Source organism: Oncorhynchus clarkii, chromosome 21 (assembly GCF_045791955.1).
Source record: "Oncorhynchus clarkii lewisi isolate Uvic-CL-2024 chromosome 21, UVic_Ocla_1.0, whole genome shotgun sequence".
NCBI lineage: Eukaryota > Metazoa > Chordata > Actinopteri > Salmoniformes > Salmonidae > Oncorhynchus > Oncorhynchus clarkii.
In genome coordinates this window covers 12297108-12324959 of record NC_092167.1, presented here as the reverse complement: position 1 = coordinate 12324959, position 27852 = coordinate 12297108, and the positions used below count along the sequence as shown (strand labels likewise).

Sequence of the window (27852 nt, the reverse complement as noted above, 5' to 3'; positions counted from 1 at the left end):
TGACCCATCTGTCTGCCTATTCAGATTCCCCATTTTGACCAACATTCACCCCATTCCATGTTATTGGGCTGCTGGAAGATGTTTTTGAATGTTCGCCTAATCATTTATGGTAATAAAAAGTCATATATTTTAACAGTGAACACTGATGGTAATAGGTCTATACACAGATGGTGGACTTAATAACAAAACCCATTGTTCTTGCTGTCAATTAGACCGAGGTGAAGTTGGTTTTATATTCGCACATTCAGACATTCAACAGACATTCAACAGATATACACCAAAATCCATTTCAAAATAAATATGGTTTATTCTATAAATGTCTAGCATACTTTTACATCATTTTGTTTTGAGTAAACATTCCAGCTTTGACTTGATAGAAATATATAACATCTATGGACTTGGTGTATGTAGGAGCAATTTATTTTTGTGAATACGGTGGCGAACCTAATGAAGTAAATCTGATCCCCAAGGTCCTCATAGGCTCACTTGGATATATATAGAGCTGGAGGTAAAGATAACAAATATGAAACTAGGACCTTAAAACACTGGCAGAATTCTTTCATCCACATCCATTCACATAAAGCCTGTCTTTTAAAGAACAAATACCCTTCTAAGACCACTGTCTTTATGGACGTTTTAAAAGGTTTGCAAATAGTTATTTCTGCAAGGAATGTGAATTGAAAGGGATATGGTAATACCTATGTAGGTGACATATTTCTCCGCTGGTATAATGGGTATAATGTGTGGTAGTTGCGCACCTCCCTGCTGAATTATGAAGAGCTGATTTGGGCCAGTTGATTTTTTTTCATGATCTATTGTGAGAGAAAAAAAAACACATTTGATGTAGGCTTTGTGCTAGCAGTTTAAGAGAGAAAGAGAGCCAATAGCATAGGGACAGCCCGGTTGAAGTCCTCATTTTTAATGGTTAGTGCCAGTAGATTGCAGAGGGGTTCACATACAGTTCAGAGGCAAATCATAATGTATACATTTAGCCCAAAAACAAAACATGTACCGTCCACTTCTTATACTAGTGGGGTTTTTTTGTCATCCACCCTCTGTTATCTTTCACTACCCAATATATATATATATATACTCTATATATGTACACTACGATTCAAAAGTTTGGGGTCACTTAGGAATGTTCTTGTTTTTGAAAGAAAAGCAAAAAAAAAAAAGTGCATTAAAATAACATCAAATTGATCAGAAATACAGTGTAGATATTGTTAATGTTGTAAATGACTATTGTAGCTGGAAACGGCAGATTTTTTTTAATGGAATATCCACATACGCGTACAAAGGCCCATTATCATCAACCATCATTCCTGTGTTCCAATGGCACGTTGTGTTAGCTGGAATGTTTACTCAAAGCAAAGGTTGTACAATTATACTAGACATTTATAAAATAAATCATACCTAGTTTGAAGATTCTGTGACAAGGGTGAATTAGTTATTGATTTATACAGCTTTAAATTGCATTTTATAGATTTTATGTATTTCTATCAAATCTAAACTGGCATTTGTATTCAAAACAAAGGTTGTAAAAGCCTGCTAGACATTTATAGAATACGTCATATCTAGTTTGATGATTCTGTGACAAACTGTGAATAAGTTATTGATTTTTACATTTGTGAATGGCTTTTTGGCGAATGTCTGATGAATGTCTGTTGAATGTACGAATGTGTGAGTATAAAAGCAACTTTACATCGGTGTCAATTAGCTGTCTTAAAATAATGCAAAGCCAGTACTTTAGCAGAGTGACGTCGCCGCGTGCCTCTGACAGGATGGCTCTTGAGCGCAGCGTAGCGGAGTGGGTGGAGAGAGCCGCGCGCATTCATAACGAGTGGGCACCATAACCAAAATCACGCACTGTCATTCATGCGTTTGGTCTTCATCCGAAGCTTTTGACGGACTGTCTTAAAACAAAACGAGGATGTGGGAAGAGTCACGCGGGTTCTGTTTTCTTAAATGTTTTTTATTCATCATCAGCGCCCGGCAATGGGTGTCCGCGAGCAGGAACCTGCGCCCGTGCAATGAGGTAAGAGCGCGCAGCTCGACACGAACGGCATCGGCTCTCACTGTTATTTAGAACACTGTTATTAAACTACAATAAATAAGCAAGCCATGACATTGCCACCAAGTGCGCTGCACGCACAATGTGTAATCATCTTATTCTATGTCCCAACCATATTTATCATGTTTATGTTACGAACGTTATCATAAGGGTCAAGAATTAACATTAACCAGGGATTATAGGCTACAACCTTCTGCCAATCGTTGTTATAAAATACCTATTGGCGTGGAATGGAGTTGAAATATACGATGTTATGGAGGCCTTCTTTGTTAATGGTGGGATTTAAAATGTGTTGGTCGCCTATTCTTCTTATCGGCTTAAATCCTAAGCATGTTGACAAAATATAAGGCTCCATAATATGATGACGCGGCGCACTGAGCCGATCACTTGGCATCCATCCTCGTCCGTGCTGCCTTCCGATGATGTGTCGGAGTAATATTACCGCTGAGTAAGGGAAGGGGGAAGGACAGCTGAACAGCAAGGGCCCTGGCATAGCATTATCCGGTTAGATGTATATATTATGGCTGTGATATCAGCTCTCTAAGGACAATAGCTGCCAGGAAGCCATCTCTGTCCCAGCCTTCTCCATATTATTTGAGCTGAAAATTATTGAGTGCTGTCAGATTTGTGCCCCAGAGTGTGTCCCATTACACTGCCAGATCTACACACACACACACACACACACACACACACACACACACACACACACACACACACACACACACACACACACACACACACACACACACACTGATGGATTCATGGATGATGGATAGGTCACTCTGGCACTAAATATCTTGTGGCACATGGTGTCCTCTGTATCCATGGTGACCGTGATGAGTCACAAGGAGACAAGTTATGCACATTAATCTCAATCCCCATTCTATACCTCCAATTCCACTGCACAAGGCCCATATCCACCACAGTACCAACATTTACCCACCAGCAGGTGCACTCCACTTGAAAGGGGTTCTTGTCGGCTTAAATCCTAATATATGGCCTCACCTATTGAGAGTTTGTTATGCGTGTGTTTGCGTGTGTGTGTGTGCCCATGTCCCCAATATTTGTGTGGAAATGGCAGGAACAATACTTGTTAGAACTAGAGAGAGATGATGATCTATACAAAAGAGCCCAGGCTTATCTATACTCCACACACAGCCTTAAACGGTCTCTCTCTCTCACTGTTTCTCTCCATCCTCAGATTCTACACCCCTCTCTCTCTCTCTCTCTCTCTCTCTCTCGCACTCACTCACTCACTCACTCACTCACTCACTCACTCACTCACTCACTCACTCACTCGCTCACTGACTCTCTCACTCTCATTCTCTCGCTCTTTCACACACAAACACACACACATTTAACATTAACAGAACCACATACAGTCAGTATATACACACACTCACCCACTTTGAATGCAGTAATGATTTGGGTGGCAGTGAGCTGTTTGCCGGTGGTCCTGATTGATTGCCATGGCAATGCTGGGTGAACAGAAGGTTTGGGAGGATGGGGGAAGGGGACGGGGAGCAACATGGTGGTGGAAGTGAAGTGTTGCATGACTGGCTGCAGATAGAATGCTTAGAGACAAACCACCATGGCCTCCAAAACAAGATGGCCATCCAGTCTCCTTATGCCTTTTCTCTGTGGGGATCCTCTCTCTCTCTCTCTCTCTCTCTCTCTCTCTCTCTCTCTCTCTCTCTCACACTCACACTCACACTCACACTTGCTTGGTTGTGTGGATTAACAGTTTTTTTTCCAGTAGAGGTTATAATGTTATTTACCCGAAGTGACCTGTTCACACCTGGCTTACTATTTAGTAGTAAACAAACAGAAGAACAAATGCACATGGCTGAGACAAAGATGAGCGGTGATAACCCAGAGTATTGACTAACATACAGCAGAGCCGACCCCAGTCTCTGACTCAGAGATCCTGGTGGTGACTCTCTGTCAATTATTAATGGAGCTTTCTTTTCTTTCCGTCTGATTCTCTTTTCCTCATCTGCCAAGCCTCACTGATGACAACCTGCTCTACCACTGGCTTTCTGTCTGATTTTCTTTTCCTCATCTGCCAAGCCTCACTGATGACAACCTGCTCTACCACTGGCTTTCTGTCTGATTTTCTTTTCCTCATCTGCCAAGCCTCACTGATGACAACCTGCTCTACCACTGGCTTTCTGTCTGATTTTCTTTTCCTCATCTGCCAAGCCTCACTGATGACAACCTGCTCTACCACTGGCTTTCTGTCTGATTTTCTTTTCCTCATCTGCCAAGCCTCACTGATGACAACCTGCTCTACCACTGGCTTTCTGTCTGATTTTCTTTTCCTCATCTGCCAAGCCTCACTGATGACAACCTGCTCTACCACTGGCTTTCTGTCTGATTTTCTTTTCCTCATCTGCCAAGCCTCACTGATGACAACCTGCTCTACCACTGGCTTTCCGTCATACTTGATGTTGGCTGTTTAGTGCGCCTATGCATCTTATTAGATTCATTTGGTGCATGCTGTCTTGCAGTTTATTAGATTAATTTGGTGCATGCTGTCTTGCAGCTTATTAGATTCATTTGGTGCATGCTGTCTTGCAGTTTATTAGATTAATTTGGTGCATGCTGTCTTGCAGTTTATTAGATTAATTTGGTGCATGCTGTCTTGCAGCTTATTAGATTCATTTGGTGCATGCTGTCTTGCAGCTTATTAGATTCATTTGGTGCATGCTGTCTTGAAAAACAACTTCATATGACGAGTGAATGGGTGTTCTGGCACATTGACACAGTGACAAGGAGGTGTCACTAAAATGAAATGCTTGCAACCTGTTCTGTCACTGCAGATTTAAGTGCGTCTTAGATTGTTTTATCTACTGGGACATGTGTGACTGATTGTGACTGTGTTTTAGGTGAGTGTGAGTATCATGCTCTAATATGACTACTGTGTGATTGTGTATCTTCCAGACAGACTACTACTATGAGTATACAGAGTGTGACAGTGTAGGGTCTCGATGGAGGGTGGCCATCCCCCACAATCTGGGCACCTGCTCAGCCCTGCCTACTCCCACCAGAGGAACAGACTGCTGTGAGTACTGTGCGCGCGCGTGTTTGTTAATTCACATTTATTTCACCTTTATTTATTCAGGTTTTCCTAATTTTCCAGAGAGACCTGTTCAAGATAGCTGCGTATGTTCATGAGAGAGAGATACTGTCTAGGTGTGAATGTGTCTGTCACATTGTGTGTGTGACCCTCCTCTCTCTCTCTCTCTCTCTGTCTGTCTGTCTGTCTGTCTGTCTGTCTGTCTGTCTGTCTGTCTGTCTGTCTGTCTGTCTGTCTGTCTGTCTGTCTGTCTGTCTGTCTGTCTGTCTGTCTGTCTGTCTGTCTGTCAGCATTCTCGTGTGCGGCGGGAGAGTTCCTAGAGATGTCCGCTCAGCAATGTACGACGTGTGCGGCCGGCTCCTATTCGCTGGGCAGTGGGGTGCGTTTCGACCAATGGGACACTATCCCTGCCGGCTTCACCAGCCTGGCCACCTACATGGACCCAGGACCCAGTGGAGAGGAGAGTCAGGCCTGTAATAGGTAACACACATGTCGGTTTTACTGTCCTTGTGGGGACCAAACAGTTGATTCACATTCAAAACCCTAACTCTTAACCCTAACCTTAACTCCTAACCCTCATTTTAACCTCTAAACCTAATTCTAACCCTAACCTTAACACCTAAATCCTAACCCTAACTTTAACGCCTAAACCTAATTCTAACCCTAACCCTTAACCCCTAACCCTAATTGTAACAATAAACATAAAATAGCCTATTTCCCTGTGGTGAAAATCTTACATTTTTTCCTTGTTTTACTATCCTTATGAGAACTTCTGGTCCCTACAAGGATAGTTAAACCCAAAACACACACACACACACACACACACACACACACACACACACACACACACACACACACACACACACACACACACACACACACACACACACACACATACATACACACACACACCTGTCCTACACATACAGCCACACACACACACACACACATACATACACACACATATACTACACACACTTGTCCTACACATACAGCCACACACACACACACACACACACACACACACACACACACACACACACACACACACAGACACACACACACACACACATACACACACACACACACACACACATACATACACACACACACATATACTACACACACCTGTCCTACACATACAGCCACATACACAAACTCACAGTCGTCCTGTATTCTCTTTCTCTCTGTGTACTGTAGCTCGTCATGGACGCCGCAGGGCGTGTATCTGGAGTCTAGTCGTGATGAGTGCACCGTGTCTCTGGTCTACGCTGTGCATCTGGAGCAGCAGGGCTCCGTCTCCTTCAGCTACCAGTACCCTGACAACAACATATTTTTTGAGTTCTATGTGAGTCTGACTCTCTCCTTCCTGATAAAGTTTATATCAGTTCATTTATTACCCTTTTATTTAGCTGGTTGACGTCCGTAGAGATGAAAAGTGGGTCTGTTTTGCGGCAGCAGGGAAGACTTTAATTGTACATTTATAGATTTTTGTACATCAATGGCTTTACATTAATGGGTTTTACATCGATGGCTTTACATCAGTAAATGTAAAGCGAGAGAATCAGTAAAGCGAGAGAATCATGTGATGCAATGTTCTGAGTGGTTACCGTGGTGATGTGTGTTCAGGTCCAGAACGAGCAGTGTCAGGAGATGGCCCAGACCGACGATCAGAAGTGGATCAAACTCACCACCAATGGAGAGTGGGACACACACACGGTGAGGAGGAAGGCAGTGTGTGTGATACGTGTGTGTTATATGATTGGTGTGTGTGATGTGTGTAACATAATCTGTGTGCAACATACTGTGTGACATGTGACTCAGGTGAATCTGAAGTCTGGCACTAACATACTGTACTGGAGGACGACAGGGATCCTGGTCGGAGGGAAGATGGTTAAACCAGTGTTGCTCAGGAACATCCAGATTGAGGGTAAAGACCGCTCGTACCCGTAGTCCCTATCTTCACACTCACCTTTATTCTCTCTCCCATTCTGCATGCCTCTGTAATGTGGTTGGTCAAGGCAGGGTAGTATCACAGGTTCTTACCCACTCCAGAACTCGCCCTTCTTAGATCTAGGAAATGAGACCACAGTGTGAGACGACAGCAGAATCTACATCTTAATGAATTAATGTGTCTCTGTCTAGGTGTTGCCTACACCTCGGAGTGTTTCCCGTGCCGACCAGGCTGGTTTAGCTCCGCCCCTGGCTCCTCCTCTTGCCAGCCCTGCCCCAGGAACACATCGTCTAACAAGGGAGCCGCCTCCTGTACTCCCTGCCCCGACACACAGTACTCACGTATGTACTAGACACACACACACACACACACATTCAAATGTATCAGTAAAGACCAGTTAAAATATCCACGGTCTCTCTCTCTTTCACTCTTTCCCTCAGATGAAGGCTGGTCACAGTGTAAGGAGAGGCCTCCGTGTTCAGAGAAGGATTACTTTCAGATCCACACAGCCTGCGACAGCGAGGGAAAGGTAAGTCACACACACAGTGTGCATATAGAGAGAGAAGGCTGTGGCCATATACATTAGATTACAATACATAGGACATTCTATGTATAGTATCTCTATGGTTGTGATGTAACTGCTGTGGTTGCCCTGGTGACAGACGCAGGTGATGTACCGGTGGGTGGAGCCGAGGATCTGTGAGGAGAATGTGACGGGCGCTGTGGCACTGCCCCCTACAGGGGAGAGAGAGGCCTGCCCACCCTGTAACCCTGGTTACTACAACACCGACGACTCCACCTGCTTCCCCTGTCCTCCTGGAACACACTCTGACGGCACCTCAGGTACACACGCACGCACACACACACACACACACACACACACACACACACACACACACACACACACACACACACACACACACACACACACACACACACACACACACACACACACACACACACACACACATACACACACTATATATGTATATTCACATGTGTATATACATTAACAGTGTACATACACACACTTACAGTACACACACACACGCCACTCACGTCTGTATTGCTGTATAATGAAATGTGTTGTTGACGGTTGTGTGTGTCCCAGTGTGTGAGGAGTGTCCTGCGGGGACAGAGCCAGTACTGGGGTATGAGTATAAATGGTGGAACGTCCTCCCTTCCAACATGAAGACTTCCTGCTTCAACGTGGGCAACTCCAAGTGTGACGACATGAACGGTGAGACAGAGACTCGGGTGATTAGGGTCAAGAGATATGTGATATGTATGTAGTAGTACACATAGGTGAATAGTAAATATGTCTAATATAGACATCCTGCTGGGTATGTCATATCTCTGTGTCTCTCTGACTGATGGGAGCATAGATGTATGTTTAATAGATATGTGGTGTCCCTCAGACTGTAAGGAATATAGATGTGTGTTTAATAGAATGTGTAATCACAGTAATATGTTGTTGTTCAGGCTGGGAGGTGGCAGGGGATCACATCCGCAGCGGTGCTGGAGGCTCGGATAACGATTACCTCATCCTGAACCTGCATGTTCCTGGCTTCAAGTTAGTCTTGGCTTGACTGCGTATTATTGTTAGAGCTCTCAGGTTTTTCATGGTTAGGTCATGTGGTCAGAATGAACACATGGCTATGATTATTGTGAAACATTTTTTTATTGGCCCTGTGTGTGTGTGTGTGTGTGTGTGTGTGTGTGTGTGTGTGTGTGTGTGTGTGTGTGTGTGTGTGTGTGTGTGTGTGTGTGTGTGTGTGTGTGTGTGTGTGTGTGTGTGTGTGTGTGTGTGTTAACTGTGTGTATGTGTGTGTTCTGTCAGGTTACCCACATCACTTGCTGGGATGACCGGGACTGAGTTTGGCCGAATCACCTTCGTCTTCGAGACAATCTGCTCTGCCGACTGTGAGCTCTACTTCATGATGGTGTGTGTCGGATCATTCGCATCTGCACGAGTGTGTGTCTAGGTTCTCAGGGAAATGTTACTGGCAATATCAACAGTGTTTTAGCCAGTAAATCAATATTACCCAACCCAACATAGCCAGTATGACATAGCCAATACATGAGTGACCTTCTTTCATCCCGCTTTTGGATAAATACATATCAATATCTATGTTTGTTAGTAAAGCCATATAAAGCAGAACAGCGTTCCCCAACTAGCAGCCCGCAGCCCCCCACATTTTCTGAGCCCAAAGAAATAATACAAAATGTAATTGTTGGACATTAAACACTGTTAAAACACCAGAAAATCAGCTACAAGTGATTTTAATTTAGGAAATCTGTTCCCGCGTATAATAGAGAGTTATAATGTTTTAGTCAAATATTATGTTTGTGCTTCTTGCGGTCAATCCGCTCAGGATAACATCGGCCCGCGGCTGAATCTAGTTGATAATCCCTGCAGTAGACTCAGTTAAAACAATCCATGTATCTAAATGAAACCAAAGTATATTTGAACAAACACAACCAATCACAGTACACAATATACACAACTAAATCACAGTACACAATATACACAACTAAATCAAAGTACACAATCTACACAACTAAATCACAGTACACAATCTACACAACTAAATCACAGTACACAATCTACACAACTAAATCAAAGTACACAATCTACACAACTAAATCACAGTACACAATCTACACAACTAAATCACAGTACACAATATACACAACTAAATCACAGTACACAATATACACAACTAAATCACAGTACACAATATACACAACTAAATCAAAGTACACAATCTACACAACTAAATCACAGTACACAATCTACACAACTAAATCACAGTACACAATCTACACAACTAAATCACAGTACACAATCTACACAACTAAATCACAGTACACAATCTACACAACTAAATCACAGTACACAATCTACACAACTAAATCACAGTACACAATCTACACAACTAAATCACAGTACACAATATACACAACTAAATCACAGTAAAGCAGTGAGATTTCAGATAAACCAGTCACTGTGTAAATTGTAAACTAGAGTGATCCGCTCCCATATAAACCCTGTGTGTGTGTCGCCCCCTGCAGGATGTGAACAGGAAGAGCACCACGGTGGTGGAGTCATGGGAGGGCAGTAAGGAGAGACAGAGTTACACACACATCATGACCAGGAACGCATCCGTATCATACACTTGGGCCTTCCAGAGGACCAACCAGGCTCAGGACGTGAGTACACACACACATACACTCTCTCACACACACACACACACACACACACACACACACACACACACACACACACACACACACACACACACACACACACACACACACACACAGTGACACTGCACACACACACACACAGTGACACTGCACACACACATACTTCACAGACACACTTACATACTGCACTATAATACATTGACGTGGGTGTATCTAGGTGCGGCGGTACATCAGTGACGTGGTGATACTCTACTCGGTGAGCGTGACAAATGTCCAGGATGGCGTGGCATCTGCGTGCCGGGCCTGCGCCCTCTTATCCCAGAGTTCTCAGCGGCCTGGGTCGTGTATTCCATGCCCAGCTGGGTTCTACATTGACAGAGACACCAACCGGTGCCAGGAGTGCCCCCCCAACACATACCTGTCTGGTCACCACACATATGGAGAAGACGCGTGTCTGCCCTGTGGCCCCGGGAGTAAGAGCAACAAGGTATTATATTACACACAAACACACAACTCATATCATCACACAACCATAAGTTACAACCTTACAAACTAACCTTACGCAACCATTATAATCATTAGAACCACTTTATAACATTAAATCCTCCTAATCTAAAATCTCAGGGCCATAGTTCTATGAGTTTTACTCTCATCCAGATCAACAGTTAACCGTCTCTGCTCTGGATAAGAATGTTTTTAGCATTGGTACTACCATGTGTGTATCATGTGAGCCGCTATTTGTGCGATGTGTGTTGACTTGATGCTATTGTGCCCCCTCCTAGGAGCACTCTCGTTGCTATAGCGACTGCTCCTTCAGTCACACGGAGAACAACCGCACCCTGACCTTTGACCTGAGCTCTCTGAGCACCGTGGCCTCGCTCACCATCGGCCCCAGCTTCACCTCTAAAGGCACAAAGTATCTCCACGTCTTCAATGTCAGCCTGTGTGGACACCAGGTAACACACGCACACACACATTCGCACACGCACACACACATTCATGCAGGCACACATCAGTTGTGTGGACACGAGATAACACACATACCTCAGGGTCGTCGTTGTGTGTTCTGTTTCAGGGGACGTTGGCAGCTGTCTGCACAGATAATGTCACCGATATCGCCAACAAGGACATGGGGAGTGATTCCACCCAGTTCGTCAACTCAGTGGACAGCTTCATCTGTCAATCAACCATCATTCCTGCGGATGGGCGGGGCTTCAGGATGGCTCTGGCATCCCAGTCTATCAGCCTGGCTGATACCTTCCTCGGTGAGATGGCAATCGAATAGTGCCTTCATAATGATTATAGGACAGTGCCACAACCACAAGTAGTCATATAGCCAGAGTACAAAGTATACTCTTCATCTAAAAACACATTTATTTTCAACAATTTCATTTGAAACTTGTTTTCTCCATCTCTTTCCGTCTCTCTCTCAGGAGCGACAGTGGACAGTGATTTAGACGGAATAAACGCTAGACCAGAACTCTTCTCTGACAACTCAAAAACCATACCAGACATCAACTTCTTCTACAGGTAGGCCAGCGCAGAGCTAGATGCCATAGAACAGCATTCATAGTTTAATGGTTCCAGAGAAGATCAGTCATTGTGGTTGAAAGTGGGTGGAAAATGTATTTTTTGTACACTGATGTCTATTATCTATGCATAGTCACTTTACCCCTACCTACATGTACAAATGACCTCGGCTAACCTGTACCCCCGCACATTGACCCTGTATATAGCCTCATTATTTTATTGTGTTACTTTGTTGTTTTTTTTACTTAAGTTTATTCCATAAACATTTTCTTCACTCTTTCTTGAACTGCATTGTTGGTTAAGGGCTTGTAAGTAAGCATTTCATGGTAAGGTCTACACATGTTGTATTCAGCGCATGTGACAAATAAAATTTGATTTGTGTGTGTGTGTTTGACTGTCTCAGGTCTACTCAGGCGACTGGATCCTGCCAGCGTGGTCGGAGTGCGGTCATGACCATACGCTGCAACCCAGAGAAGACGGACCGCGGGAAACTCACAGTGCCCAGGTACACACACCTGTCTGACTGTCTGCTCAACATCACCTGTCTGACTGTCTGCTCAACATCACCTGTCTGACTGTCTGCTCAACGTCACCTGTCTGACTGTCTGCTCAACATCACCTGTCTGACTGTCTGCTCAACGTCACCTGTCTGACTGTCTGCTCAACGTCACCTGTCTGACTGTCTGCTCAACGTCACCTGTCTGACTGTCTGCTCAACGTCACCTGTCTGACTGTCTGCTCAATGTCACCTGTCTGCTCAACGTCACCTGTCTGACTGTCTGCTCAACGTCACCTGTCTGACTGTCTGCTCAACGTCACCTGTCTGACTGTCTGCTCAACGTCACCTGTCTGACTGTCTGCTCAACGTCACCTGTCTGACTGTCTGCTCAACATCACCTGTCTGACTGTCTGCTCAACATCACCTGTCTGACTGTCTGCTCAACGTCACCTGTCTGACTGTCTGCTCAACATCACCTGTCTGACTGTCTGCTCAACGTCACCTGTCTGACTGTCTGCTCAACGTCACCTGTCTGACTGTCTGCTCAATGTCACCTGTCTGACTGTCTGCTCAACGTCACCTGTCTGACTGTCTGCTCAACATCACCTGTCTGACTGTCTGCTCAACATCACCTGTCTGACTGTCTGCTCAACATCACCTGTCTGACTGTCTGCTCAACGTCACCTGTCTGACTGTCTGCTCAACGTCACCTGTCTGACTGTCTGCTCAACGTCACCTGTCTGACTGTCTGCTCAACGTCACCTGTCTGACTGTCTGCTCAATGTCACCTGTCTGCTCAACATCACCTGTCTGACTGTCTGCTCAACGTCACCTGTCTGACTGTCTGCTCAACGTCACCTGTCTGACTGTCTGCTCAACGTCATCTTTCTGACTGTCTGCTCAACGTCACCTGTCTGACTGTCTGCTCAACGTCATCTTTCTGACTGTCTGCACAACGTCACCTGTCTGACTGTCTGCTCAACGTCACCTGTCTGACTGTCTGCTCAACGTCACCTGTCTGACTGTCTGCTCAACGTCATCTTTCTGACTGTCTGCTCAACGTCACCTGTCTGACTGTCTGCTCAACGTCACCTGTCTGACTGTCTGCTCAACGTCATCTTTCTGACTGTCTGCTCAACGTCACCTGTCTGACTGTCTGCTCAACGTCATCTTTCTGACTGTCTGCTCAACGTCATCTTTCTGACTGTCTGCTCAACGTCATCTTTCTGACTGTCTGCTCAACGTCACCTGTCTGACTGTCTGCTCAACGTCACCTGTCTGACTGTCTGCTCAACATCACCTGTCTGACTATTTGCTCAACGTCACCTGTCTGACTGTCTGCTCAACGTCACCTGTCTGACTGTCTGCTCAACGTCACCTGTCTGACTGTCTGCTCAACGTCACCTGTCTGACTGTCTGCTCAACGTCACCTGTCTGACTGTCTGCTCAACGTCACCTGTCTGACTGTCTGCTCAATGTCACATGTCTGCTCAACATCACCTGTCTGACTGTCTGCTCAACATCACCTGTCTAACTGTCTGCTCAACGTCACCTGTCTGACTGTCTGCTCAACGTCACCTGTCTGACTGTCTGCTCAACATCACCTGTCTGACTATTTGCTCAACGTCACCTATCTGACTGTCTGCTCAACGTCACCTGTCTGACTGTCTGCTCAACGTCACCTGTCTGACTGTCTGCTCAACGTCACCTGTCTGACTGTCTGCTCAACGTCACCTGTCTGACTGTCTGCTCAACGTCACCTGTCTGACTGTCTGCTCAACGTCACCTGTCTGACTGTCTGCTCAACGTCACCTGTCTGACTGTCTGCTCAACGTCACCTGTCTGACTGTCTGCTCAACGTCACCTGTCTGACTGTCTGCTCAACGTCACCTGTCTGACTGGCTGCTCAACGTCACCTGTCTGACTGTCTGCTCAACGTCACCTGTCTGACTGTCTGCTCAATGTCACCTGTCTGCTCAACATCACCTGTCTGACTGTCTGCTCAACGTCACCTGTCTGACTGTCTGCTCAACGTCACCTGTCTGACTGTCTGCTCAACGTCACCTGTCTGACTGTCTACTCAACGTCATCTTTCTGACTGTCTGCTCAACGTCACCTGTCTGACTGTCTGCTCAACGTCATCTTTCTGACTGTCTGCTCAATGTCACCTGTCTGCTCAACATCACCTGTCTGACTGTCTGCTCAATGTCACCTGTCTGACTGTCTGCTCAACGTCACCTGTCTGACTGTCTGCTCAACGTCACCTGTCTGACTGTCTGCTCAACGTCATCTTTCTGACTGTCTGCTCAACGTCACCTGTCTGACTGTCTGCTCAACGTCATCTTTCTGACTGTCTGCTCAACGTCACCTGTCTGACTGTCTGCTCAACGTCACCTGTCTGACTGTCTGCTCAACGTCACCTGTCTGACTGTCTGCTCAACGTCATCTTTCTGACTGTCTGCTCAACGTCACCTGTCTGACTTTCTGCTCAACGTCACCTGTCTGACTGTCTGCTCAACGTCATCTTTCTGACTGTCTGCTCAACGTCACCTGTCTGACTGTCTGCTCAACGTCATCTTTCTGACTGTCTGCTCAACGTCATCTTTCTGACTGTCTGCTCAACGTCATCTTTCTGACTGTCTGCTCAACAACTCAGCTGAAAACGTTTGTGTATTTTCATTAGCTCCTTCTACATTTATCCTCTGTGTGTGTGTGTGTGTGTGTGTGTGTGTGTGTGTGTGTGTGTGTGTGTGTGCAGTGCGTGCCCTGCAGGTACGTGTGACGGCTGTACGTTTCACTTCCTGTGGGAGAGTGGGAGCGCCTGTCCCCGCTGCACCCAGGATGACTATCACCAGATAGAGGGAGCCTGTAAGGGAGGGGCCCAGGTAACCTACACTCCCTATATTCCCTCTCTCTTCATCTCCTTTTAACACACTCATGCTACTCTTACTTTCACCTCTTGGTATTTCAATTGAACCTAGTTTCTCGCCTTCTCTACTCTCTCTCCCTCCTTCCCCCTCGCCTTCTCTCTCTCTCTCTCTCTCTCTCTCTCTGTAGGAGACTCTGTCTGTGTGGAATGAGCCAAAACTATGCATCAAAGGCATTTCCCTGCCAGCTAAGAGCTCCGCCCCCTGCGAGGCCATTGCCCTATGGCTAAAGGTGGGGGTAGGGGGCGGGGCCTTCTTAGCTGTGCTGCTCGTCTCTCTCACCTGCTATTTCTGGAAAAAGAACAAGAGGTGATTGACTGACACCTGTTAATCAAATAACCATCCTAGCCATAGGCTGTAGTACAACGTTCCTGACTCCTGCATCTCTGTGTCCTGTGTGTTTCTGTGTCACTGTGGCACCCCCTGTCAGGCTGGAGTATAAGTATTCTCGGCTGGTGATGTCAGCCAATAAGGAGTGTGAGCTGCCGGTGGCAGATAGCTGTGCCCTGGCCGAGGGGGAGGAGCCTGAGGATGACGTGGTCTACTCCCACAAACCCTCACTGCTCGGCAAGCTCAGGGCCATCGCCAACAAGGTGTGTGTGTGTGTGTGTGTGGTGTGGTGTGTGTGTGTGTGTGTGTTAAAACTGTGTGTATCTCTATCCTTCAGCAGAGGGAGGGAGACAGCAGTGAGTCGGTACAGCTGAAGTCATCCCAGTCTGAGAGATGGGTCTGGGGGTAACGACGAGGGAAGGAAGGAAGGAAGGAAGGAAGGAAGGAAGGAAGGAAGGAAGGAAGGAAGGAAGGAGAGAGAAAGGGAAATAGAGAAAGAAGAAGCAAGAGTTGGTAGGGTTGGCACTGAGTTCCACTCCTCTTCATGTCTCCTGGACTCTGCTTATTCCTGAGGACTCCATCATGGCTCCAGCTGCTCCAGTTTCCTTTGCAAAGGTACCTGTTCCCATGATTCTGACTGAAACTGGAAATTGGTTTGGCTCCCCACCCTAGACCCTACCACACATGGGAACACAACCATGCTTATTGCCATGGATATTGAAGGGCTGCAAATGAAAGAAACTGTCACTGTTTTTGTATATTTTGTATTGTCATTTGGAGTTTATCTGTACAGTCATGTCCAAAGTATTTATAATTATTAGTGGTGTTATGATTTATCTTTATTAAATTCTCACTTGCCTTTGGGGCCGTGTTTGTATTTGTGTGCAGTTGTGTTAGGCTACACATTATTATTATTATTATTATTATTATTAATAATAATAATAATAATAATAGTAATACAACAATAGTTAATGGGGCCTGGAATACTCCTGAGAATACCATGTCTTGTAGTATTAGATCAGTTTGTTGGATATTCGACGGCTATTTGCGCTTTCAAACCTCAATAGCTTTCAAACCAATTGAGCACAACATTGCACAGGTCTTATTTTCACAATTTGGGAATTCATTTTCTCTCCAAAACGAATAAACATGTGGAAATGTGGGCAGCATTTTATATTCCTAATTGAATTAGTTAGGGAGCGTAAACAAAGTACAAACATTTTTTACATTCAAATTTCAATAGCTCCTTGGTCATGTGACCTACTGGACTCAAACAAATGTCATAATGTCCACGAACTAGCCTTATATATTGCACACTCTTGTTTGTGTACTGTAAAATCACACAGTGTAACATACATTTTTCAAAGTTTAACATTTCAATTGCTCCTTGGTCATGTCAATTACACACCTAAGAAGCGTGCAGTGGATAAACACCCATATTGCATCAACTCTAGTCATGTATCTTCTGTTTTGTTGTACATGAATATTAGTTTGACAATTAGGGGCTTCAGTCCAGTGATGTGTTAACCCTTTTCTTTAATATTTATCTATAATAATTGGTAGTTCTAAGTACTTATTTTCCCTGTTTTTTATTTTGCCACAGTATTTAACAGCGGTACACAATAGGAGAGAGACAGATAATATCTCCTTTCATCGTTACTATTAACCATAATGGAAAAGGGCAAAGTACGAGAGTCATGCTATTAATTGTCCAAAACAGGGATGGAGAGTGAGCTAGTGAGGTAGGCTGCAGTGGGTTTGCTGGTCAATACATACAGTGGGGCAAAAAAAAGTATTTAGTCAGCCACCAATTGTGCAAGTTCTCCAACTTAAAAATATGAGAGAGGCCTGTAATTTTCATCATAGGTACACTTCAACTATGACAGACAAAATGAGAAAAAAAAATCCAGAAAATCACATTGTAGGATTTTTTATGAATTTATTAGCAAATTATGGTGGAAAATAAGTATTTGGTCAATAACAAAAGTTTATCTCAATTCTTTGTTATTTACCCTTTGTTGGCAATGACAGAGGTCAAACGTTTTCTGTAAGTCTTCACAAGGTTTTCACACACTGTTGCTGGTATTTTGGCCCATTCCTCCATGCAGATCTCCTCTAGAGCAGTGATGTTTTGGGGCTGTTGCTGGGCAACACGGACTTTCAACTCCCTCCAAAGATTTTCTATGGGGTTGAGATCTGGAGACTGGCTAGGCCACTCCAGGACCTTGAAATGCTTCTTACGAAGCCACTCTTTCGTCTCCTGGGCGGTGTGTTTGGGATTATTGTCATGCTGAAAGACCCAGCCACGTTTCATCTTCAATGCTCTTGCTGATGGAAGGAGGTTTTCACTCAAAATCTCACGATACATGGCCCCATTCATTCTTTCCTTTACACAGATCAGTCGTCCTGGTCCCTTTGCAGAAAAACAGCCCCAAAGCATGATGTTTCCACCCCATGCTTCACAGTAGGTATGGTGTTCTTTGGATGCAACTCAGCATTCTTTGTCCTCCAAACACGACGAGTTGAGTTTTTACCAAAAAGTTATATTTTGGTTTCATCTGACCATATGACATTCTCCCAATCTTCTTCTGGATCATCCAAATGCTCTCTAGCAAACTTCAGACGGGCCTGGACATGTACTGGCTTAAGCAGGGGGACACGTCTGGCACTGCAGGATTTGAGTCCCTGGCGGCGTAGTGTGTTACTGATGGTAGGCTTTGTTACTTTGGTCCCAGCTCTCTGCAGGTCATTCTCTAGGTCCCCCCGTGTGGTTCTGGGATTTTTGCTCACCGTTCTTGTGATCATTTTGACCCCACGGGGTGAGATCTTGCGTGGAGCCCCAGATCGAGGGAGATTATCAGTGGTCTTGTATGTCTTCCATTTCCTAATAATTGCTCCCACAGTTGATTTCTTCAAACCAAGCTGCTTACCAATTGCAGATTCAGTCTTCCCAGCCTGGTGCAGGTCTACAATTTTGTTTCTGGTGTCCTTTGACAGCTCTTTGGTCTTGGCCATAGTGGAGTTTGGAGTGTGACTGTTTGAGGTTGTGGACAGGTGTCTTTTATACTGATAACAAGTTCAAACAGGTGCCATTAATACAGGTAACGAGTGGAGGACAGAGGAGCCTCTTAAAGAAGAAGTTACAGGTCTGTGAGAGCCAGAAATCTTGTTTGTTTGTAGGTGACCAAATACTTATTTCCCACCATAATTTGCAAATAAATTCATTAAAAATCCTACAATGTGATTTTCTGGATTTTTTTTCTCATTTTGTCTGTCATAGTTGAAGTGTACCTATGATGAAAATTACAGGCCTCTGGGAGAACTTGCACAATTGGTGGCTGACTAAATACTTTTTTTGCCCCACTGTATACTGAACATGTAACCACAGTAAAGGTGGCCAGAAAATCAATGAATAAAAATGTACCTTTAAACTTTTCCAACATGTCAACAGACACTTTACTTTAAATAAGTACAAAACATTTCACAGTGTTAACTTTCTCTTTCTCCCTGGTTGATGTACATTTCAGAGCCTCTTCAGTGTGGATGGGGTATAGCATACATTTTCAACAACAAAGACAGCACTTCCAGTTGATGTTCTTCACTCTGTTGAACTCTTTTTGGCATGCAAATCATTCAATCTAAATCAAAACGTAACACGTTATAAATAATATCAAATATCAATGCAGTATGACGAATTAGCCATCCATTGTGTTATATCATAAATTGTCTTACGTGCCGTGCCGTCACTGTTTTCAAAAGATTATAAACATGTTAGATAAAGTTACTAACCCAGTCAGTCTTTGGGCCACATCCAGGTTCTTTATCAGTGGCACACATGAAGCAGTTGTTGGCTTTGTTGAACTCTGAAATGATAGGCATGAACTGAACAGATGGCTGTCCCACACGACATCATAAAAATAAAGAATTGACATTTACTTTGAATTAAATGTCATTACATACCAGACATTTTTAGTATATCCTCAGCCATTTCTTTTTGCAGTTGCTCCATGTGTTTTTGTGAAGGTTCTATATCAATTTGGGAGGGGATGTTGGGGAAGTTCTGTGCAACTTCCTTGGCCATCTACACCCAAAAAATAAAATAGAGTTTTTGACATAATTGTCACATAACAGCTAATCATTCATTATTGAAAATATAACTATCAAACCTGCATTACAAAGACCCCACAGCTGAAGGTGTCCTGCTGCATGGTGGGAGTTACTTCTCATTTCCACTTTATGTCCACCCACTTGTCTTTTCCAAGGCAGGATCTTCTCATTTTGAAGTATTCTCTTTTTTATGTAAACATAATGGAATACTGATTAGTTATAGAGAAGTGAATACACAGGCCAAAACTGTATGCTGATTTCCTTATCACTATAATCTAATAGAGGTCATTTCCTTCATGCCCCATTCTACACACAGCCTAAATTATAGGCACTGAACCATTTACAGGAGAACAATAAAAGTAGCATATAGGATCCAGCCCCATCACAGAGTGAATACATGTAGAGCGACTGTAGACTTTAAGAAAAAAACAGGAAGTGACCGTTTCATTAGTACGTGCTTAAAGAAAGTCATATCACAAAGATCACAGATGACAGTGCCCACCAAGTCTATGACAATAGAGAATGAATTGTGAACACCAAAGTGTGTTAAAGTGTGTTAGTCAAAATAATATCTGAAAATGTCAGTTGTTGAACATAATACAATTTATGATAGATGCAGTTGAGGAATATTCCATGTACCAACACTACATGTAGGACAGACATGAGACATTCCCACATACAGTATACACATACATAGAGGCATTTTTCAGCTATGATTTTACCACTCAGAATCCAGAAGGGATATGACAATGGGGCCAGCACATGACATAATAACCCTTACTACAATCTACTTTCTGAACTTCTTGACTTCTTATTTGGTAAACTGTTACTGTGTGTCAAGGAAAGAGCCCCGATTAAAATGAGTGTACTCCAGTAAAAGAGGTCTGGTTTAGATTAAAAACTATTGCCCTGTGTCCCCGTCCATAGGGGCATGAGAGACTAGTCAGTGGTAGAATCGAGTTGGCCCAAACACCCACAAGGTTGAGGTTACTCATGTACAGTCATTTGTAAAAAATTAAAAAAAATAAAAATTGGCATTGACATATTGTGTCTTCTAACTGTCCAAGAATAGGATCCAAAGTGTTAGGAAATATAAGTTCCCATGAATACAAAGGAGGATGTCTGTCCTCATACCTCTGGCACTTTAGTCAGACTGCTAGACTGTGTAAAAACGTAATGATGGGGCCGGCAACGGAGTTCCTATTGACTAAGCACCACGGAGACCAATCAGGAGAGAATACATACAGGTCAGGGGTGCCAATTGAAAGTCAAGGGGTGTGTCTGTGCCTTTTGGATTACCCTCTCTTTACAAAGAACCCCTGGGGTTCAAGTCAAGAGCTACCCTTCCCCTTTCAGTCTGCTCTACGCATGTCTGAAAGTGACAGAGCCAGCAGCCAAGAGAGTTTTTCACAGTATGTCATAAAACATTATTACACTTATGAATGTATGTAAAATGCTAGAATGTATTAGATCCAGTATAATGGAATAACTATAGTCCACTGACTATGTAAGGGTAGTCAGTGGACATTCTGAACTTTGTTTGAAGTCAGTAGGTCACATGACCAAGGACCTATTGAAATTTGAAAGTTTACAATTTGAATGTAAAAACGTGTGAGATGAAAATTGACAAACTAAAGGGTGTGCAATATAGAAGGGTAGTCAGTGGACATTCTGAACCTTGTTTCAGGTCAGTAGGTCACATGACCAAGGAGCTATTGAAATTAGAAACATTGAAAAACATTGAAAATTCATGTAAAAATGCCCGAGATGAAAATGGACGAACTAAAGGGTATGCAATGTGTACGCCCAATGAGTGGACATTCTGAACCTTGTTTGAAGTCAGTAGGTCACATTACCAAGGAGCTATTGAAATTTGAATGTTTGAAAAATGTATGTAAAAAACGCGTCAGATTAATATTTACAAACTAAAGGGTATGCACTGTGTAGGGCCACTGAGTGTACTTTCTGAACCTTGTTAGAAGTCAGTAGGTCATATGACCAAAGAGCTATTGAAATTCAAAAATGTAAATAAATAATTTAAAATAGTGCGAGATGTATATCAACCAAAAGAATGTGTGCAATGTGTGTCGGGTTAGCTACAACCAGTTTTGAAAGTTTCAGGTGTAATGTTATTTTTTTAAATTATTATATTTTTTAGGAGTAATGGTTAAAGAGCTATTGAAATTTTACCTCGGTCAAATAAATCCATTATCTCCCAGGACGTCCCATACTATCGTTGCAGTTCCATTCGGAAACGTAATTCCTCCCCGCCACCAGACCAGTTTCCGCCCTTCCGAGAGAAAATACTTCGCATGTGATTCATTGACGACAGCAGGAAAGTTTAAATATAGCCTACAAAAAGAATACAATCGGATTTAACTTTTGCGTTATCGTGGATTCTACGCTGGAAAACCGGATAGAGGTCGGTCGCAGTAGTCAGGAGATGGTTGAAATGAGGATGAGCTGAACTCGAGCTGGTGCAGTTACGGTACGGAATCATCTCTTTGGTCTGGATACTCCGGCCATGCTGTTTAGGACAAGTCTAAAATCATCCCAGCAGTTTTGGGTATCAAATCCAGTCCGTAATTAAAAATATATATATATATATATGAGAATATATGCTTGTAAATTATGTTAGATTCACGCACGACCAACGTTATCTGTTTACAACGTCAACGAATTAAATTAGAGGTTTAGCCAAAACCATTGGACCTGGCTGCTAAACAATGATGACATTTTCTTTGAACAGAAGTTACATCATAACACTATCAGATTCAAACAGTAACAACACATTCTAGAGCGAGCAACAATGCTTCTTTCTCGATCCTCACCAAATGTAACTTCCTGTGGTGGCGATGTAGAGAAAAGATGAAGGGGGAGTGCAATCTGTGATTTATTATTCTGTAGTTGGCCTAAAAGTGATGGTAGATTTATCTCTCGCTCTTTGTGTGTGTGTCCACTGTGATTGGCTCAGAACATAATTTCCAAAAAAACATAACTACTACTACATAGAACAACAGTAGGCCTACATGAAAGAGTTGTGTGTGTGTGTGCTTTATTTTACAGGTCCCTCCGCTGAAAGTTCGACGGCATCATCTAATTCCTTATCTAAGTGGTAAAATTATTCAGAGAGAGGGAAATTACATTTAATCATTCTGAATTTTGAGAACAATTTACATGTTCAAATATATCAATCAATTGTCATGCCTCAACACAACCCCAAGGGGGCAGCACTTTCCCAGGAAATAAGTGACTAAATCAAAACACTGTTCATTATGTTCTTTAGTTTTTCAAATGCATTTTCTGTTATTTCTCGGGGGTTATCTGGAGGTTTTGGCGTTGTGCTCGTAAATACGACGCTCACAAGCACTTTTATATCAGGAGTGAACAGAATAGCCTACACAATTATTTAAACGTTGCTTTAGTCCTTAGGACTCCAGTCACTTTAATTCTTGAGCAAACGCTGCCCTCTTGTGGTTCCGTTGAAGAATTACAGCGGGGTAATATTTTCACAGGTAAATGTCAAACAGATGGATAGGAGCTAATAATCTTTGTGTCAAACTGTACATTCACCTGGGAAAATGTAGGCCCTAGTTTGTTGTAATCCCTCAAGAGATCAACGAAGTGTTTTTTTACAGGACGAGCAAAAAGAACATGACGTTTTAATAGATGGGTTAGCTGGAAATGTCACGAAAACAAATGTGCACGTTTCTATGGGGGGCAGAAGTCAGTGTGTTGTTGTGATTCTGGATGGCCAGATTGCTAGCAAGAATGAGAAGTGCCATGTGGGGAATCGTAAGTGGCTTGTTCTTGATACCATGTCCTGTTTTGACAGATTTCATGTCAATGCTAATATGGCCCAAATTCGCAAGCTAGTCAACAACTGTAACGATGTATTTGAGAGACAACAAGTGCTCATTGTGCACATGTATTTCTGTTTTTAATAAACATTGAATTCGAAATAGAGTTTACATGTTGTCAGCAATGTAAAGCCAACCCCGTGTGTTTTGCCCTATAGTTGTGCAAGCGTTGATTTTGTTGCAAAACAACCAACCCTTCTATACCTGCGAGTTTTGATTTGTTTACTTTGTTAACGCTGCACTGGTGGTTTCTTGAGGAATTACAAGAGTTTCGCAAGTGAGGTGAGTGCAGTATTACTATTTACTAGTGCCTATGGAAATACACTCGGTTGTAACGACTTAAAGGAAACAAGTTCGAGCAGTGTTTGAAGTAATATAGATATTCAGTCACATTTGAATTGTAGTCGATTGCTGATAATTTGCAAGGGAGAAACGTACAAATTCTTCACAAGTTTTACATAATAAACACTGCCCTTTTTATTTGCAGATAGTCACAGCTTCACCATGGCTCGCGGCTGCCTCTGCTGCGTCAAATACATGTTGTTCCTCTTCAACCTGCTCTTCTGGGTGGGAGAATAAACTCACTGCACACATCATTTTCAAAGAAATTGATCTTCTGATTCTGAATTCTATTTTATTAATAAATCATAATATACTAAATGTATAATAATGATTAGAGTAATGACACTCATGTATTTATATTTTATTCTGCCTCTCAGTTGGGGGGCTGTGGTTTGTTGGGTGTGGGAGTGTGGTTGTCTGTGTCCCAGGGCAGCTTTGCCACCCTATCACCATCCTTCCCCTCCATCTCTGCTGCCAACCTCATCATCACCCTGGGTGCTGTCATCATGGTCACAGGCTTCCTGGGTTGTCTGGGTGCCATCAAGGAGAACAAGTGTCTGCTGCTGAGTGTGAGTGAACTACACGACCCATGATGCACCACACTACATTGCTTGGCACATTGGCAACCTCACCTGCCTCTCTCTCTTCTCTCACTGGTTCCCTGTAGTTTTTCATCACGTTGTTGGTTATTCTGTTGGTGGAGCTGATCCTACTCATCCTGTTCTTCGTATACACAGACAATGTAAGACTCCCATAGAAGCCACCTGTCAATTCAACCCCTGGTTATCCTTCCACCTATGGTTCCTGTTCCCATAGTGCTCTGTGCCTCTGCCTACATTTCTCATGATCCACTGTGTGCAGGTGAGTGAGAACGCCAGACAGGACCTGAAAGAGGGACTTACTCTGTACAGCACCAACAACAACGCGGGCCTCCGCAACGCCTGGAACACCATACAGACAGAGGTACGGTACCTAACTACTAATGATCTACCATACAACCCCACACTAATAGCATAGCATTCCATCAAGGGAGAGGTGCAATATGTAACCCTGTCTCCTCTCTCTCTCTGTCAGTGGCATTGTTGTGGGGTGAATGTGTACACAGACTGGCACACTGCCCTGCAGGAGAAGGTGGTTCCTGACCACTGCTGCCAGAATATCTACCAGGACTGTGGGCGCAATGCCACCAACCAGTTCTGGACACAGGTCAGTTTGTGTTTGTTTAAAAATGTCTGATCTTCTCCCTCCCATCAGGGAGTGTGTGTCTGATCTTCTCCCTCCCATCAGGGAGTGTGTGTCTGATCTTCTCCCTCCCATCAGGGAGTGTGTGTCTGATCTTCTCCCTCCCATCAGGGAGTGTGTGTCTGATCTTCTCCCTCCCATCAGGGAGTGTGTGTCTGATCTTCTCCCTCCCATCAGGGAGTGTGTGTCTGATTTTCTCCCTCCCATCAGGGAGTGTGTGTCTGATCTTCTCCCTCCCATCAGGGAGTGTGTGTCTGATCTTCTCCCTCCCATCAGGGAGTGTGTGTCTGATCTTTTCCCTCCCATCAGGGAGTGTGTGTATCTGCATGTGTAGGAGTGTCCTTTTTCACTTCTCAGAATTGTATGTTTCTCTCTTGTCAGGGTTGCTATGAGAAGGTGGAGGAGTGGCTGGATGACAATAAACACCTGCTGGGAACCATTGCCATGTGTGTTCTGGTCATACAGGTAAGGTGTGTGTGTGTGTGTGTGTGTGTGTGCGTGCATACAGGAAGACATACAGATATACATGTAATGATGTTGCAGTGTGATTGATGTGACTTCCTGTCTGCAGCTCCTGGGAATGGCCTTCTCCATGACTTTGTACCAGCAGATCCACCGATCCGGGAAGAAGTACGAAGCTTAGAACACACACACACACAGAGTTTGAGACCCATTACTTGTATACAAAATTATACTCTAAATAAAGACACACACACATGTCACAAAACAGCTTTTTATTTAGTGTTTTGTATTTACACACCCTTGTATCATTTTGTGCACAAAGGCAATATTGTTTTTTAATTATCATCTTTATCATTATAATCAGTGTTCTTGGCTGGGATTCAATCCGACCGCGGTTTGTCAACAATGCACTGTAAATGGGTTATTCCACAAATAAAGTGCCAACAATCAGCATTTTGACATTGTCCCTCGTTATGTTTTTCCGACTTCTGGGAAGATTTCAACCAACTTCACCCCAAAATTCCTCCATGTTTTCAACATCATTGAAATTCTACTGTAAAAAGTTGAACTAGTAATGTTGTTGCTTTGACAGTTTTTTCTGAGGGTTAATATTTATTTATGCGATTTCATTTGTTTTCCCCTCATTTTAAGGCCAACCCTGTTAAGTAAACCTGACTCTTATATAAAAATAAATATGGTGAAACTTTTCCAAAACAAACTGTCAAATCAGTGTAAAAGCAGGTGGTTCTACTCTTTTTGGTAATTTTCTGGTGTTTTGTGGTTAAACTGAGCGTGTTGATTATAACGCGTCAAAGACACCCAAAGATTAGTTTTGTTAAAACATTTCTAGCCAAACGTGTTGTGAGGCTTGCATTTATTTCCCCTCCCTGTTGCACACAAGTGTCCATTCCCCCTGTCACAAGTGTCCATTCCCCCTGTCACAAGTGTCCATTCCCCCTGTCACAAGTGTCCATTCCCCCTGTCACAAGTGTCCATTCCCCCTGTCACAAGTGTCCATTCCCCCTGTCACAAGTGTCCATTCCCCCTGTCACAAGTGTCCATTCCTCCTGTCACAAGTATCCATTCCCCCTGTCACAAGTGGATTTATGGCTGATTTCAGATGAAAACCTCAACCCTTATATGGTCAACCCTGTTACTTTAAAGACACTTAGTCATTTTTTTATTCAACCGCTTATGTGAAGTTAGTTTGTTTTGACCAATTTTAACTGACCAAAGTGTTATCATTTTGTGGAAGGACCCAAATGCTACATATAGCTCAATCAGAAATTCCCTTTAAAAGCTGAATTGTCCACAACCTGCAGTCGGATTGAATCCTGGCCCTAGTTCAGTTATGGGGGGACTAAGGGTGGGGGAGGAAGGGGGGGGGGGGGGTTGGATTGTGTGTATGGGAATAGGGACACCCCTCAGTCATCCAGGATAGCATGGCTTGAACACAAAATAGAGTAATGGGAAAGAGGTTCGATTTCATGCCTTAGAAATCCTTAAACGGATGACATTTATATTGTATGGATTTATTATTGTAAAACCAGTTACTGTGATGTGTTCAATAAAAGTTAAGCTTATTCTGTCAACATGCTGGCCATTTTTCCCTCAGTTCAAATTCCAATTCTGTTTACTAAAGCATCATGTTCAATTGAGGGGGAGATGGAATGAACTGTCATCATGTAGTACTGTTACAGGGGTGAACTATTATCATCTAGTACTGTTACAGGAGTGAACTCTCATCATCTAGTACTGTTACAGGAGTGAACTCTCATCATCTAGTACTGTTACAGGAGTGAACTCTCATCTAGTACTGTTACTGGTGTGAACTATTATCATCTAGTACTGTTACAGGAGTTAAATATTATCATCATCTAGTACTGTTACAGGAGTGAACTATTATCATCATCTAGTACTGTTACAGGAGTGAACTATTATCATCATCTAGTACTGTTACAGGAGTGAACTATTATCATCATCTAGTACTGTTACAGGCGTAACCTCTCATCATCTAGTACTGTTACTGGTGTGAACTCTCATCTAGTACTGTTACTGGTGTGAACTATTATCATCATCTAGTACTGTTACAGGAGTGAAATATTATCATCATCTAGTACTGTTACAGGAGTGAACTCTCATCATCTAGTACTGTTACAGGAGTGAACTCTCATCTAGTACTGTTACAGATGTGACCTCTCATCATCTAGTACTGTTACAGGTGTGACCTCTCATCATC

At 43.4% G+C, this 27852-nt stretch overlaps 2 protein-coding genes and 1 long non-coding RNA gene across 6 annotated transcripts; 2 read left to right on the top strand and 1 right to left on the bottom strand.

Moving 5' to 3' along the window:
- The first annotated feature begins 1799 nt into the window (after window positions 1–1799).
- On the top strand, window positions 1800–16463 carry LOC139378545 (endosome/lysosome-associated apoptosis and autophagy regulator family member 2-like). The gene is made up of 22 exons (XM_071120818.1): window positions 1800–2035; window positions 5015–5135; window positions 5441–5630; window positions 6351–6498; window positions 6780–6869; window positions 6975–7080; window positions 7296–7445; window positions 7545–7633; window positions 7767–7947; window positions 8216–8344; window positions 8587–8677; window positions 8945–9047; window positions 10180–10317; window positions 10532–10801; window positions 11097–11270; window positions 11390–11579; window positions 11748–11844; window positions 12248–12349; window positions 15102–15228; window positions 15401–15579; window positions 15701–15863; window positions 15938–16463. Exons 1-22 carry the CDS (start codon window positions 1931–1933, stop codon window positions 16007–16009), a joined length of 3015 nt encoding a protein of 1004 aa, XP_070976919.1. The 5' UTR covers window positions 1800–1930; the 3' UTR covers window positions 16010–16463.
- A 2437-nt stretch (window positions 16464–18900) lies between these two features.
- LOC139378543 (uncharacterized) lies at window positions 18901–21954 on the bottom strand. Of its 2 annotated transcripts, XR_011628308.1 has the most exons (5): window positions 21898–21954; window positions 19767–19890; window positions 19561–19681; window positions 19390–19463; window positions 18901–19238 (listed from the first exon to the last, which is right to left on the bottom strand). It is a non-coding gene; the product is annotated as an uncharacterized lncRNA (long non-coding RNA). The 2 variants fall into 2 exon arrangements; XR_011628307.1 differs by lacking the exon at window positions 21898–21954 and having other exon boundaries at window positions 19767–20724.
- Window positions 21925–27205, top strand: LOC139378541 (tetraspanin-9-like). 3 transcript variants are annotated; one of them, XM_071120814.1, is made up of 9 exons: window positions 21925–22195; window positions 22774–22822; window positions 24055–24134; window positions 24287–24478; window positions 24577–24651; window positions 24771–24872; window positions 24984–25115; window positions 25533–25616; window positions 25723–27205. In XM_071120814.1, the coding sequence occupies exons 3-9, from the start codon at window positions 24072–24074 to the stop codon at window positions 25792–25794; spliced, it is 720 nt and encodes a 239-aa protein (XP_070976915.1). In that variant the 5' UTR covers window positions 21925–22195; window positions 22774–22822; window positions 24055–24071; the 3' UTR covers window positions 25795–27205. The 3 variants fall into 3 exon arrangements, with proteins under 3 accessions (XP_070976915.1, XP_070976916.1, XP_070976917.1); XM_071120815.1 differs by lacking the exon at window positions 22774–22822; XM_071120816.1 differs by lacking the exons at window positions 21925–22195; window positions 22774–22822 and adding an exon at window positions 22854–23849.
- Window positions 27206–27852: the final 647 nt, after the last annotated feature.